Here is a 15550-nt window from a genome sequence, read left to right on the forward strand (position 1 = left end):
TCAAGTTTGTTAATAAAAGCATTTAAGCTTAAAATTAAAAAGAATAAGAAAATTAGAAAAATCAAGAAAATTAAATTTTATTTAAATATATAGATAATACATTTTTTTTTTTTCGATTTTATATTACGAAAGTGTACATTCAAATTGAATAACTTAGAGAGGCTCATTTTCTTGCCAAAGCCCACATAAGAATTATTTCCAACAAATTCCTGTCTTACATCATTGTAATGTTAGCGTAAAGTAAAAAACATGGATTATCCTAACATAGAGCAAAGTGAGAAAGAAAGAAGCAAGTCCAAATTGACCCAGCTACCCATGCTAGTCGTTGAAGGGCTAAACGCGGAAAGCAATGTAAAATTTACATAATATGTATGTTAAAAGAATGCTGTATAAAAGAGAACCGCAAACTGAAAAGTAAGTGCTCTTATTATCAGCGAAAATCCGCAAAGGAGAATCTGCGTAGAGTTACTAACCATAGATTGATCCATCCATCAAGTGGGACCAAAAGTTTTCTTACAAGTAATTTTTTTTTTTTTTTTGTATAGGAAGCTTGTAAGCACTGCGGCTCTGCCTAGCATCCACAGCAATTGCTTTGTTATAAACCTTTTCAAATCAGTTCCATTACGCCAGCTCTTCAGTTAGCCTAAAACCGCCTTCGATACAATTCACACATTTATAAATCTTTAACGACATTCAAGTGAATCACTTTTATTTTATTGAATCATATATCAAATCATCTTTGAAGCTAACAAGTAACAACATTTCGTATATATATAATATAATATATTTATATTTCCTGCGTACGTAATTCTTTTAAATGTTTAAATAAAGCTTCTCTCTTAACGATATCTTGTTCTTGTTCTAATTCGTGTAATAAATCGAAGAGTTGTTGATGCCGTTGTACGCCCTCTGGCGTAAAACGTCGTCGTAACAACGACGAAGCTTTCGAAAACTTCTCACTATGTCTACGTTCCTCGATGGAGAGACGAGCCAATAGCTCAAACATACCCAACATGCTTTTCTTTAAAATTATATCTTCAGCTTCCTGCTTTGCCAAGCCCGATCTAATTGTCGCAATTAATTGTTGCAATTCTAATAGCATGTTCTCTTTCTCCTCTATAGATACGCCATGATAGCGTAAATTTTCCGCTTTATCGATATACTGTTGTAAAAGTTCGGCCGTATTACCGCGATCATCATACGGTATAGAATCCAATAATTGTTCCACAAATGTTTGCGTCATTTTCAGCATATTATTCAATTTAAAATCGGTTATAATATCAACATAATTATAAAAATACTTTATAGCGTTTCGCTCTCGTTCCGGCGTATTTAACGATTGAGAGACGCAATCCTGATTTGCAATAGAAAAACATTACACTAAAGTTATATTCTTTTTTCAATCGCTTAACTTGTACTTACATTTGCGATTAATGAAATGAAAAAATAAATTAGAAAAGCCTTTAGAAAATTCATCGCTACACTTTGTTCCTCGATTGTTTGTTTGGTCACTTTAAAGTCGTAGCTATATAATTATGCTGCGGTTGAACACTCACTGTCCTAGTTTTAAATTTAAACTAAGCTACTATTTAATCTCTATTCTTTCGTTTTATGCATTCGCGCACTCATTCTCTTTGACTGATGACACTGAAATTTCATTGTCAACTAGACGAGACTTTATCAGTGAAACTAGCGTTGTATGAATATATAATATGAAAAAAATCACTACAAAAAAATATCGTTATATTAGAATCATGTTTTGCTTTGAAAAGAATCAAGCACAAAGAAAGTATAGAATGGTAAGGCGCTATGCAATTGTTGCATATCGCTTAATGTGATAGAAATATTTATGATTATTACTTAGACTTGCAAAGCTTAATTAGCTTTAGCTAGTTTAGCACGATAAACAGCTGCGTAATACTCATATTTACATCGACGATGATTGCAATGTTTCCGGATATTTTTGTGATTTCAACTGCAAACACCTCAAATATCACTGATCACTTTCTTTCCAATTCCTTTCTTCGTCACCGAATTGATTACTGATTCGGTAGTTGATACGCGGGCATATTTTCAGATCTTCGTCTTGTTTTTGCATCAAATCGAAGAACGGTCAACATTGATCACTTGGCGCTTTTGGAATGCAAAGTTCAAAGCCTGCGCTTCCGCATGAAATAATACTTTGACAAAATTATTATACTAAAATCATCTTGTGTGTGAACGCCGCCGCTTAAGCTTGAATTTCCATATAAAATTACTTTAATTTTCATAATCATTGCCAAATACTCGTTTCTTCTGCATCACCTAAGAATATATTTAGCAGGGAATGCAATAAAACACTTATCTATACCATAGACTAAAGCAAATTTGAACATATTTGTATTCGAACTGTATTAGATGACCATATTGTTCCAGCTTCCTGCTTCAATTCGCTTGCCATGTCCGTTTATAGAAATATATTAAAAAAGATGTGGTGTAAGAAATGTAGTCTTGGACCGATCGCTGATATCAAAAATTGATTAAACAATGGGCAGAACTGAATGGACAAGCAACCCTTAACCAAGAGAGAACAAAATCATCGAATCAAGTATCGGCATCACCAATGTTTTCCGATAATCACTTCTATTGCTGCTACCAATTACAAACCCAAACCCATAGTAAAAGCCTCTTCCGTTACTGGATATATTGGTCTTATGGTTAACATTTCTAAGCCATTCACCTTTCACGTATCGAAGTAAAACAAAAGAAAGTAACCTTTTATTATATAATCGAATCGGAGAGGCGTTTATGGCATTCTTCTCCAGCATAGAATTTTGAGTTCAATCTGCTGTCAATGCACCAACAACAACTACTAGTAAGATTTCAATCAAATAAATCAGTTTGCAAATTTTGCTTAAGGTTCTTTATGGCCATCATCATCTTAGTTGATTTTTTGTATTTGTATAAAGTCTGTCGCAGCTCTAAAATGCAGATCTGGTAAATTTTAGTTTCTCTCTTTAACACCTTTTCTGAAAATGCTGTAATGTAAGGACATTTTAGTTAGACATCAGTTTCAGTCCATCCGCCACGCCAGCTTGTCACTTTTACACTTTTTAAAGTCATAAGCGTTGAGACAGAAAGCTCATAACCATAATAAATATTAATATCACAAAACACGTATGTGAAAAAGTGAGGTTATAACCTACTTACAAGAAAGATTAAAAACCAAAAAGATCTCGATAAGATAAACATGGATTTATAGGCATTTTTGTCCCCACGCTACACCCGAAACCACGCTATAACGGGTCCTCTAACACAAAAACCTATTACCTTAACTAATGGGTAACAAAAAGTTGACTTCAGCCAAGCAAAGCTTTCTTGCTTCTTTTAATGTATTCTCTTGATAATATTATTGTAAATTAAAAAAAGTCGTTTTGTCAATTTTTTTTGTACTCTACATAACCATTTGTGGCAATTAATTTGACATTAGTTTGTGCATGGTATAGATATATGTAGCATCTAGAACGTTTGGGCATATACCTGGCTTCCATTATATCATATCAATCAAGCAATATCTGCTTATCCGCCAACCTATATTTGCTTCACTGGCATGGGCAGCCAACGAACCTCATTGCTAATGGATTGAATCGGATTATACTACAAACTATAGAGTTTTACCCTGAAAAAGTCTTTAAATGGAAAAAGTCGGCAAGTGTCGATATTTCCTTTAACAAATCCTACTGGATGTGGAAAAATATGATAACATGCGACCATTTTGAAAGTTCCCTTTCTAACAATAATGCTTATGGTATAGTAATATCTACACCTAAATAGAATAACGTGCAGCGAATAGCTAACCACCAGATAATCCAGTATAAGATATTTGTGAGAAAGTGGTTATGCTTTTTAGGCAAAGAAGAAGTAAGAGTTTAGTACTTACGATGAAAATAAGTAAAAAAAAGTTCTTTACCAAAAAAAATAAATAAATACTTACTAAACTTGAATCACGACACCAGTCCACCATTTAGATGTTTTTCCAGTTAAAAATTTTCCAAGAAACATTTAACATTCCTAATTTTGATTAAATATCTTAACCATGGATTATAATAAGCGAAATGGTGTAAGGTGATTAATGATCGGCCAGACTTGTTGCAAAAAAAAAATATTTTGAAAAAAAATTTTTTTTTTTTATTATAATTGCAGGCTTGATTGTTTACCCGATGGACGTGCCACATGTCGTTCGGTACCCGGCCTAACCAAAGATCAACTTGAATTGTGTTACAAAGCCAGTGATGTAACAGCAGCCGCTTTAGAAGGTTTAGATTTAGCCATAAAAGAATGTCAAGCCCAGGTACGTAGTATCTTATGCAAAAAATATACCAAAAATTCATAATTATAATAAGGCTATCTTCTGCTCTACCAGTTTCAATGGCATCGTTGGAATTGTTCATCATTGAATACCAAAAGTCGTAATCCTCATGCTTCCAATTTGTTAAAAAAAGGTACGTAAAGCGTAGAGAGCAAAAGAAAAAAAAAAAAAAATAAGAAGAAAAATATCAAAGACTATGCAGCAGCAGAGTAGCGGTTCTCATAGTAAACACAAAGTTATTATGATTTTATGACGCTAAGCTCACGAACTTAATTTTGTTATTTGAGATTTTTAAGTATTTTATGAATGCACATAATCATGTCATTGCAATACTTGTAAGTGCACATAGTACACCTATTTATGCTCATACTCAATATACTATATATGTATGTGAGGAAAAAAAAACGAAAAGAGTTTGAATGAGAAACCACAACAAAATGTCAACGGTGTTGCGGTTTTCAGCCTCGGGAAACTCTAAAGAAAGCTTAGACAAAAACAGATCATATTGGACATATGGTATGCGTCTAATTAAATTTACTAGAATAGACTGGTAGGACACGAACAAACACAAACACACAAACATATACACAATTTACTCTTATGACTATATATGATCAAACACTCTACACTCTGGCAAACAATCAAAGTTTTATTATGCCGTACTATTAGTCATGCAAAGTTTCATTAAGAAAGTGTACCAGGAATTAACTGCGATAATATTACACAACAACAACAACAACAACAACGTACGTAACCACAATCTTAGATAAAAAGGTAAAAAAAAAAAAACCAAAACGAAAACGAAAAGAAGTAGGAGGCAGTGAACCTCAACGTGTGATCACTATTTCTATTAGTGTTAAACACTCGTCTTTCAATCTTTTGAAAACAACATCACAACACACCACACATCTAATATCTCTTCTAATGTACTGGAGTACTTCTCAACATCAATGGGGGCAGTAGCCTAACTAGTTGTAGTAGTAGTAGGTTTTAAAGCGAGCTTACTTCGACCACGACGCGTTGACCACATATCAGATTACTTTTGACGCATTACGTATTTTTTTTTCTCTCTTTCTTTTTTTATATTTTGCGGCTTTGTTTAAAGCTAATGTTTTTCTTTCTTTTATTTTTTAATTTTTTTTATTTTTTTTTTATTTTTGAGTAGTATTTAAATCGTTAGCTTTGATCCTCTTAATGTACCGCTGCTTTTCAAATCTATATATATATATACATAGATATATACATATATCTGTGCGAAAAGGTAGCAGTTGTGTTTGCATTCACGTAGATTTTCGTATCATCAGCATCAACATCAGTTAGAAAAAAAAATAAATAAAGCATCAACAACAGCAGCAATATTTCAGCTTATTGTGCCATCAAATTACTGGCGATTTCAGTCTATTTAAACCATTGATGTCACACAACGATGCATAAAAAACTTATGTGTGGTAAGAGATTTGATACAACATTAGGAGAGAATTCAGTTTAAAAAATCTGTAAATTTTCTTAAAAGTTTTAAATTTCACGAACAAATACGAAGCGTGCCTTATACAAATTTCTTGTATATATGTCTATTATATTTGATCAAGTGTTAAAATAATCAATGATTTGGAAATATTTCGTTATGATATTAGAAATATGTGACATTTAACCATTCTGCTAAAATCGACTATCACACACCCACCTTACCCAAATAATCGTACACGAATTCAGAGAAAACTTCTTCAAGAACTGTACGTTGAAATCCTAATTGAATCATCTTTTAAGGTGAATGAATACACCTTTCGCCAAAAGAAAAGCGCTTAAATACTTAAAATATAAAACAAATGCAAAAAAAAATTAAATAATTATAGATCAACTATAGATAACATATATACATAAAAAATTTAATACCATCTCGACGGTATGACGGTAATAGCTATTCTTATGAAGAAATATATGTATTCTGCGCCACTTGTATATGCCTTCAAGCATCTAACGTAGATCTGGCATATTCGCGATGGAAAGCATATTTTTAGGCGCTTAATTGTTTTTCTACCATACACATACCTACTTTGTATGTATTATACTTTCAATAGCGCAATTTTTAATCTAATAAAACAAATTAACGCAAGCCCCCGACGCGAAGACGTCGTTCTATATATATATTATATTTGGGTTCGCCAATAAACAAAGCCGTTTAAGACTCAACCTCCATTCTATCATCTTTATGCACATCTGCAATTGACCCCAAATCGACTGAGGAGAAGCTTTGCGAGATAAATTTCATTCTTGAAGCACTTTCAGGATACTTCAGTGTGGATTCATGCAACTTTGCTCAATATTGCTATATCTCTGATCCTTAATTGTCCTATTAGAGCATGGCGGGCAATGAAGGCTATGTTCCGTTTTATACTCTACACCACATGCGGCACAAGCGTATATTAAATTTGGACGGATGTATACAACAATCAAAAAGATGTGTGATTATATCGGCCAACTTAGAATGATCTTCAGAATCGCCTTCTGAATCGATTCAAACTCTCCATCTCTCCTTCGTTCGTTGCCTGCCCGATATTCTTATGTTTAATCTACAGACGGAATTTTTTAAGAAGTTTTAATGAATTCTAGTATATCGACGTGATTTGGCCTAATGACGAGCGGTATTGAAAATGGTTCAGATCGCAGTGCTTCTTTGACCGCTTCTCAAGTAACGCATTCTTTTAAGAAGTCCTTATGTAAATAATTGTGTTAAGCGAAGCAAGCTTTAAGGTTTTTTTAGCTTCCAAATCTTTGAATATTAGTCCTTATCCCCAAAAGAGGAGGTATGCCAAACATTTCTAACAGAAGAGTGCTCTACACAGGGCCTGTTATTCTTAAATAGAATCAAATTTTGACGCAATTTTTTTGGATACATTTGTCTGTCTTTTCATTTGGTGTAACGTCTACGGTAAGCATTATCTTCGTTCGATGACGTGACAGTTACATTTAAGTCGACTTTGGCGATAGCATTTAAAATACTTGAAAAGAGTTTGGTGTAAATAATGGGGATAGTATTTTTTTTTTTTTTTTGTTAGATCATTACTTATATAAACTACACTATTTATAACGAAAAAAAGCTGCACGTGTATGTAACAAAATTTTCTCGAGTCGCTGCACAAAAATTGAAAAAAATACGCCACGCCTATGTAATATCACAGGTAATCAAACTTTCATTTTCCTCGTGTCTTTTTTTCATAGATGACAGATAAAGCAGGTTAGAGGATAGCTGCATATAATTGTCTCCCTTGTTCATTGTATAATTAAATGAAATGATGAGGTGATCTGTTACGTCTTGATACAAGTTTGGAAAACATTTGACGTTGTTTTTACACGACTCCAATTGTTTTTTAGCGTCTTCAGCTTTGTCTTCATCTGCTTGGTTGTCCAATCATCCTTTTTTTACTCGCAACGCATTTGCTGGCAATGCACACACAATTCGCGATTCGACAATCTTTTCGTATCACTTTTTTGCTTATTTAGACCTAGGTCTCCTTACATCTGCTCCCATGCCAGGCGCATGCGCCCTTCTCTCGTCCCTTTTCTAACGAATAGATCTCACACTCTTAATTTGCAGGACTTTTCAAAACTTACATATATTGCATGTGTTGTCTTTTTTAAGCGCTAATGACTTTTATCATCAGCTTAACAGGATGTGATACAGCGTACAACAACAACAACAAACAATTCTAGTTGAGATGATACGAACCGCGGACAATTTCACCTTAGCTTTGGCTTTGCTTTACGTACTCCGTAGGAAACATCATTCCAGCTGATGTGGAAGCATGGGAAGCTCTTTTCAAATTCAACCCCAACTGAACTTTTTTTTTTAGGTTGCAAAGATTACTGCCCGCGAGCTTTCAATAAATTATATGCTTTGATTTGAGTAATGTAATGAGTTAGCTACTACTCTACAAGTGCAGAGCAAACCTTTTCCCTAATACACCAAACCGATGCGAAATGTTTCTTTAGTCCTTTTTCAAATTTCTTTTCCGAAAACGTTGCATGTTAAGAAAATTTAACGAAACGATCTACCAGCTGTCTCTAGTTATTTTCAATGCGAATCGAATACAGTTTGCAAATATAAGGCAAACTTTTTGCCTGCATTATGGAATAATAATAATACCAACTACTAACTATGATTTCAGATATTCAGCCAGAATTTCGTTCAACGCTTAAATTCATCATCCAATGGTAGAAAAAATTCCTTTTGAAAGCCCGCTTGCTTTCAAGTTATCACCGTACGTGTTGTTGATGACTGAAAAGTAGATGTGAACTAGAGAACAAGTGTAATGAGCCTGCGATGAAGCGACGGCAGACAACGCTCCTTATAGTCATTACTCAAGAACCAAGGGGTGCAACAGATCTGTCATAGCGGCTACAACCCACCAACCGCTAATTGGCGCTTTCTCTTGATAAGCCTGAGATGTGTTCTTCTATTTGCTTACATGCTCAATCTCCAACAATAGGCGAAAAGCGTTAACGTACAATTTGTGGGAGAATTCCATTTAAAGTTTCTTTAAGAATATTTATTAACAAAGTCCCTAACAGTGCACAAAAGCGTTAAAATACTTTGCAAAACTTTTATTTATTCGCCCAAGATGGTAGATAACCGAAAATTTGCCTCCACATCAACTGCCTGTATGCACATTTTTTTTTTACCTTTTAAGATGCCATGCCGGCTATAACTTTATCCGTCTCATCAATTATCATACCAAGAGATGTATTTATTCTCAATGCGTCAAAAGTCTAAAATGTTTTTAGGTGGTCTTCCTCTTCATTTATCCTACATAATTATTTTACATTAATATTGTCTTGCAAACATCGTTGGGCAAAGAGAATGAAAGTGTTTCTTCATATAAGGATTTTTGGAGTTTCAATAATTCTCACCTAAGCGATTAAACTCGTAATGATAAATGAATGCGATTGCATGCGATATAATGACTCTGGCTGAGCACTTTCTCAGACATTTTGTTCTCTGAGAATTAATCCAAACTTTAACGAAAATGAGTAATGAGTAATTATCCCTTGATACCTGTCAATCAATTAATTAAGAGTGAATGTTATAACAACATTAAGTAAGATTTGTCTGTGATCGCTGTATCGCGTATCTGATCTTAACAGAAAAGCATTAACAATATTCGACACTTAAAATTCTGACAGATGACAGCGCCAGTCAACCAATATTTATTAATCATGCAGGTTCTGAAATGGCTTAATAATGGCATGCATACATACATACATATATATACAAATATATGTTTATGAAAAAAAAAAAAACAAATTTTTTTTTTTTTTGAATATATTTTGACTTTTCGTTCTTTTTTTGAGATTTTATGCTACGTACGATAGTGAAGGTAAAAAGGATCAGAACAAAAAAAAAAAAAACTCTTCACATCCATAATTTATTCATTCATACAATCAAATATGACACGAATAAAGAGAGGTAAACAAAAAAGTGGTAAGAAAATAAAGAATTTAAAATTTTTAAAGATTTTAAATTACAATAAATGATTTAACATGTTATACTATATTCACTTTTTTTCAATCAACATATTACATTATTAAATCCATTAGAAAATTGCTGTCAATATTTTTTAAAAGAAAGGAAGCAAAAAATAAATATTCGCTTTTTACAAAAATTCCATTAAGAAATTTCTATTGGCGGGCGAAGCAACACAGATACGTACACGATTTTCTATGCTTCTTTTTTCTAGTGGGGTCTGGAGACCACCCATTTGCAAGTTGTTGCTTCTTCTTATTTTTTTTTTTTTTTTTTTTACACACATATGCGCGTACATGCATACACACTATATACAAACGTGTGTGTATAAAAAAAAAAACCTACGAATTCTCTCAGAATGTAGAAAACTGCATCTGTCACAATATCCACTCAACTTCATTCATTCTCCATTTGTAACAAACGAATGACCATTAAGCACTGGGTGCAGTCGATTCTATAATAAATTTCCTCATAGTTTAAGCTTTAAGACTTTTTAACAAATGCTAAAACGAATCGTCGCGCATATGTATAGGTATAGGTATAGGTATAGGTATGGAGACACCCGAAGAGTAGCAATAGCTGCGGGAGCAATACAACAAAACGACTGACTTCCATGCATACATATGCTTGCTACTAACATATAAATATATATTACTATAAGAATGCAACGACGACTTGCTTGCATCAAGTGATCATGTCAATCGATAAACGATCGATTGTCGCGCGCGATTTTAAGCGATTTTTCAATGTTGAAAATTGCTCAAATTGCTTAACGTTATATGCACAGCAAGCAGCATAGATATCAGCAACGCACAACAGTCACAATATCAATACAACGATCGTTACCAACTACCATTGCCAACTGACGATGATGACCGACCGACCAACCAGGCGATCATTATTTTCTATGTATTTTATCATGAATACAAGGATTATAAATTGCTATTGTTGTTATTGTTTGTTGTTAATGTTGGCTTCTGTAAGAATTCTTTGCAAGATATTGAAAACCAATAAATGTTGTCAAAGTTGGTTTTTCCTTTTTTTTTTTTTTTTTTTATTTATTTATTTATTTATTTATTTTTTTTCGTTTTTTACTTCAGAAGTTCGGCGGTTTTTAGATGGTTCGTGTTGTTGGTTTACTATAGAGTTCTATATAATAGCATTCGTTTGTAGTTGATTTTAATGCTTCACGTTGATCCCTTAACAATAATAATTGCATGCATAATTAAGTAGCAACAGTGGCATGTTTCCTAAAATGGTTACAATATGGAATATTTCATAGGATAGTTGCAATATTTTTGCTCAAAAGGTGTTGAATATCAAGGGATTCCAATTCCCATACAAAGATTGAAACCTTCATTGTCCTTTATAAAGTTGTATAATTTTAAACAGTGCAAAGTGTTGTGTAAGCATCAAAAAAAAAAAAAATTGGAGGAAATATAATTCTTTGAATTCCTCTTGCAAAACTAACTTCCTTTCCCCGCTAACGTTCTAAATGCAAAACACTTTTTTAAATATTTTCTGATCCCGCTATCCAGGACGAAAAATTGTGGCCTTAAGTGCCCGATAGTCTAGCAAGACGCTTACGGTATTATATCATGTGGATTGCATACTACTAACTCATGAAAACTTTTTAACTGTCACACAACCCCCTGATAGGTAGTATTCCATCTTGCCTAAAATACCTAAAGCGAACACATTAATATGTCTAAGAAGTTATATAACCTCAGGCCATAAACGCACTTCACACTCGTAAAGTCGCTAATCGCTCAAGAAATAGGTGAATGTGTTTGCTATAAGCCAGCTGTGTGAGTTTTGTTTGTAAAGTGAAAGCTGTTACGCTAAGAAAATTACGGCTCCGTTCACTACTACAATTGCCCAGCTTGAATTGTCAAGGCTTGCTTAGTTTGAAAAGTAAGGAGAGCCAACAAGCCACACATGATTGTTTGAATTATTGTCTTCAAGAGATGTACCATCCTAAGTACCATACAAGCAAGGTATGCCTAAGAAGTCAAAGCCTAATTTTTTGAAAACTCGCTGCACTACAGGTTACAGTGAAAAGTAGCATCGCCAACCAATAAAGTTCTCAGCATCCTACAGGAACGAATTCACAGATCAAAATCTATATCTTATGCAGAAACTAGAATAACACTCAACAAGGTCTCTACGAAAATAGCTTAGCAGGATCACTTTACTATGTGATTCTATCGAGCACAGAATACTTTTCAAAACTATCTTGTACTTAATGTTAGGACTTTCTCATGAAATAGTACTAAGACATCTACGAAGCAAGGGCGGCGATAATACTGGGGTGACCTCCGCGCATCACGAAGCGCAAGTTAAACAAAAGGAATTTTTCTCTCAAAAATTTACAAGGACTTGCTTTCCACGTCAACCCGAACTTAATTTTTATGTCAAATTACAGTTATGGGATTTAGAAATTGGACCTTTTTACCATATGAAAACATAGATGGAAAAGGTCTTCAAATGATAGTCCCATACTATCGAAATTCTTTACTTTTAATACTGTAAAGCGTAAAAATCTTTTTTCGATCTTATGTTAATTATCCCCGACCTCTTCTTCACATTAAGTCGGTACCACAGAGTTGTGATTGTTTCTAGGATTATATAGGATTTATTTACAATTCTTAGGCGATCACTTCACGCTATAACGCTTTCATTCTCATTCTGATCTTATCCGTTCAAATATTGCAATTCAAGTCTCTCGACTCCCTTTCGACTAATCGGACTCATTATTCGACTCACTTTATTTTTCGCTAATATTGTGCTTACTAACCCTTTTACAAGCAAGTTGCCTTTACCTATATTCATCTAAATAATCTTTTCCCCAGTCGCCAGGTGCATATGCACTTGGTTTTCCCTTTTCATTCGCATTCTGTTTGTAACAATATTAGCTTTTACATTATAAAAGGAATAGTTCGTAGCAACGGTGCGATCGCCTCCATTATATATGTCCTCCTCAAAATGTCTAGAAATTGCAAGCTATAGGTAAAACATGAACATACATGAACAGACAGACAAAAAAGCGCAAATTTATTCACAAAATGATTGTGAATCGATCGGCATAAGAAAAGATGAGTCTATCGTAAGTCCTTTTTAGCTTTTTAGCAAAGCAAGTTCAAGCAAGCTTTAATATATCTTGCAACAACGTAAGTGGTGCCGAAGTAATACACCGAACTGAAATGCATGGCTTTCGTCCTATATCATTGGATAAAGTTTTGGGTGATTTCAGGTGATGAAAAGATCGAAAAGGCGAAAGTCAATGAAATCACGCTGACTGTTAATGATAAATGCGTAGCAATGTAGCAATGCAGCGTCTTTGCGTTTATAATTAAAATTGTTGTATAAAGCTTAAACTTATCTGCCAAAAATGCCATAAAACGATAACAATGCTTACAGATATGGATTTTAAATGTAATTTGACAAACAAACGCCACGATCAATGAATCAATGAATGAATGAAATGAGCAAACATTTGAATGCATATATTTGAATTGAATTAAATTGAATTTGTGTCACATATAACTCAAATGTCAAATGAAAAATAACGTACCTACATATAAATGCTTGTAATGACATTTATTGAAATTCATCAAACAATGCGCGCAACAAACAAACCAACAATGTAAAACATGATCAAAGTCAAACCATCATTATTAAACATCACTTGTCAAATGATTTAAATGAAATGGCGCAAGGTTTTCATATAAGCAAAAAAAAAAAAAAAAAAAAAAAATGAATAAATAAAAATAAAAAAATAAGCAAAAAACACCAATCAGCACAACTGAATTAAGTTATATATCCAAAAAGAGTAAACAGTATCTTATGCAATCGTCGTTAACAAGTTGTTGTCGCTGCCAGTCGTTAACAACACCATTTGCATATGTTCGCACAAATCGTTGAGTTAGCACATCACTGTCACATTTGCTTACATCAGTTGTCAATCTAAAGAGTGCACAAACAACAATCTGCCATTCAAGTCAGCACCATCTGTCGTTGTCCATCACTTCATCAACGTCCAACTTTTCATGATCAAATCGCTATAGAGATTTGCAAACGATTTCCAACATTTGCTTAACTTGAAATGTCAAACATGAACATGAGGCTCTCGTTCAATGTTACTACTACTACTACTACTACTATTACTACTACTGCTGTTACTACTACTGCTACTGCTACTACTACAGTTTCCTGAATTGTAGACTAACTTTTGACAAAATTGTCAATTGATTGCTCTAAACATGCCATCCACACATCCAATCATTCTAGTGGTTATCAATCAAATTATATAGAAAAATTCTTGCCAACCATAACGAAAAACAATCGATTAACTGGCTATACGGTTAGCCATATCATATTGTGATCGAATTGGTGGACATGCTCAGTCTATTGTCTGTCACACAAGCTATTGCAACAATCAATCTTATTTCATCACCACACCACAGCCTTTTATCAATTTCAATTCCCTTCGTAATGATGTGACATTTGCAAATCACTTTGTATCGTTGATCACTCCTTAAACAATGCCACTCTCAATATGTTTGGCCATTTACATGCCCAGTGGCTCAAAACTACACTAACTCTTCACAAAAGTTTAACAACTTAGCCTCATAAATTATTAACTTTGACTGCGTCACACAGCCCCAAGTGCAATCACTGTTCCTTTTAGTGATACGATAAAAATCGTTCGTTATTCTCTTCTCTTCAATTTTATTACATGGAAATATAATGCAAAGGTAGGCTTAAACGTAATTGCTTGCGACATTTCCTTTTAGTTTTTTTCTGCCCTCTTACTGCTGCTAAATAACCGACCAACTAAGCAACAACCAACAATAAGCCAACCAACCAACCAACTAACCAACCAACCGATCAGCTAACCAGCTAACCAGCCAGCCAGCCAGCCAGCCAACCAACTATCAAATAAATATATTTTTGTATCATCTAAAGCGATAAAGGTCTTGTGATGTTTTCCACCAAAGAGATCCTTCTTGATTCATGATCGTTAAAAGACTTACGTTGCATTGATTGACAATAATACATGGATTCAATATTCGTAACACTGCTGTGTTGTTGTTATTTTTGCTGTTATGGTTGTATGCAAAATAGTTGACCCGTCATTCATTCAAGTTTAGGTTGACAGTTGGCCAGTATGTCTTATTGTCTGTCTTACTTGTTTTTTTTTTTTTTTTGGCTAGAGCTTTGCTTGCTTGTCTGTCTGTCCATCTCATTGTTTCTGTCATTGCTTGCTGACTCGTTACTTCGTCTTTTGTTTGAATGGTCGGTCACAACAAGTTGACATCAGATTTCCATATTGGTCTTACGAACAAAGTTTATTGGGAAGTAAATAGTTTTGAGTTTAGTTAACGACATCACCGAATGAAGCGGAGAAAGAGATTTATAACCGCGCCATTGTCTGCAGGAAAATATGGAAATTACTTTATCTCAGTCCCAGAAAAATAAAATCAAAAGTAAATTGAAGGATGAAGAAAGAATATGCAATCTCAGAACGAATAAAACCATGAATCACTTACCCCAAAGGTTCAATTTTTGGAATGTGATTTTTTGAAATGTGAACATCATGTTAAATATTGGAGATTGAATTAAAAAAAGACGAAAAATTCACAAAAAAAAAAAAAAAAAAAAAAAAAAAAAAAAAAAAA

The 15550-nt window shown here is 33.7% G+C and overlaps 2 protein-coding genes across 2 annotated transcripts in view; one reads left to right on the forward strand and one right to left on the reverse strand.

Moving 5' to 3' along the window:
• LOC119633075 (protein Wnt-10b) overlaps window positions 1-15550 on the forward strand; it is a 50372-nt gene that overhangs the window by 21414 nt on the left and 13408 nt on the right. Inside the window, exons 4-5 of the mRNA XM_038026291.1 lie at window positions 4183-4330; window positions 4403-4481. Of these exons, the coding sequence (XP_037882219.1) occupies window positions 4183-4330; window positions 4403-4481 (227 nt within the window). The remainder of the gene's footprint in view (window positions 1-4182; window positions 4331-4402; window positions 4482-15550) is intronic.
• On the reverse strand, window positions 642-1744 carry LOC119633725. Its single transcript, XM_038027423.1, has 2 exons — window positions 1423-1744; window positions 642-1354 (listed from the first exon to the last, which is right to left on the reverse strand). The coding sequence occupies exons 1-2, from the start codon at window positions 1474-1476 to the stop codon at window positions 788-790; spliced, it is 621 nt and encodes a 206-aa protein (XP_037883351.1). The 5' UTR covers window positions 1477-1744; the 3' UTR covers window positions 642-787.

This window comes from Glossina fuscipes, unplaced genomic scaffold (genome assembly GCF_014805625.2).
Source record: "Glossina fuscipes isolate IAEA_lab_2018 unplaced genomic scaffold, Yale_Gfus_2 2, whole genome shotgun sequence".
Lineage (NCBI taxonomy): Eukaryota > Metazoa > Arthropoda > Insecta > Diptera > Glossinidae > Glossina > Glossina fuscipes.

Bases quoted from the DNA above. Each gene is read 5' to 3' on its own strand.
- LOC119633725 (XM_038027423.1), bottom strand. From the start codon at position 1,476: ATGAATTTTCTAAAGGCTTTTCTAATTTATTTTTTCATTTCATTAATC. The intron at 1,355-1,422 runs GTAAGTACAAGT...ATTGCAAATCAG, and splicing joins TCATTTCATTAATCGCAAAT to GATTGCGTCTCTCAATCGTT.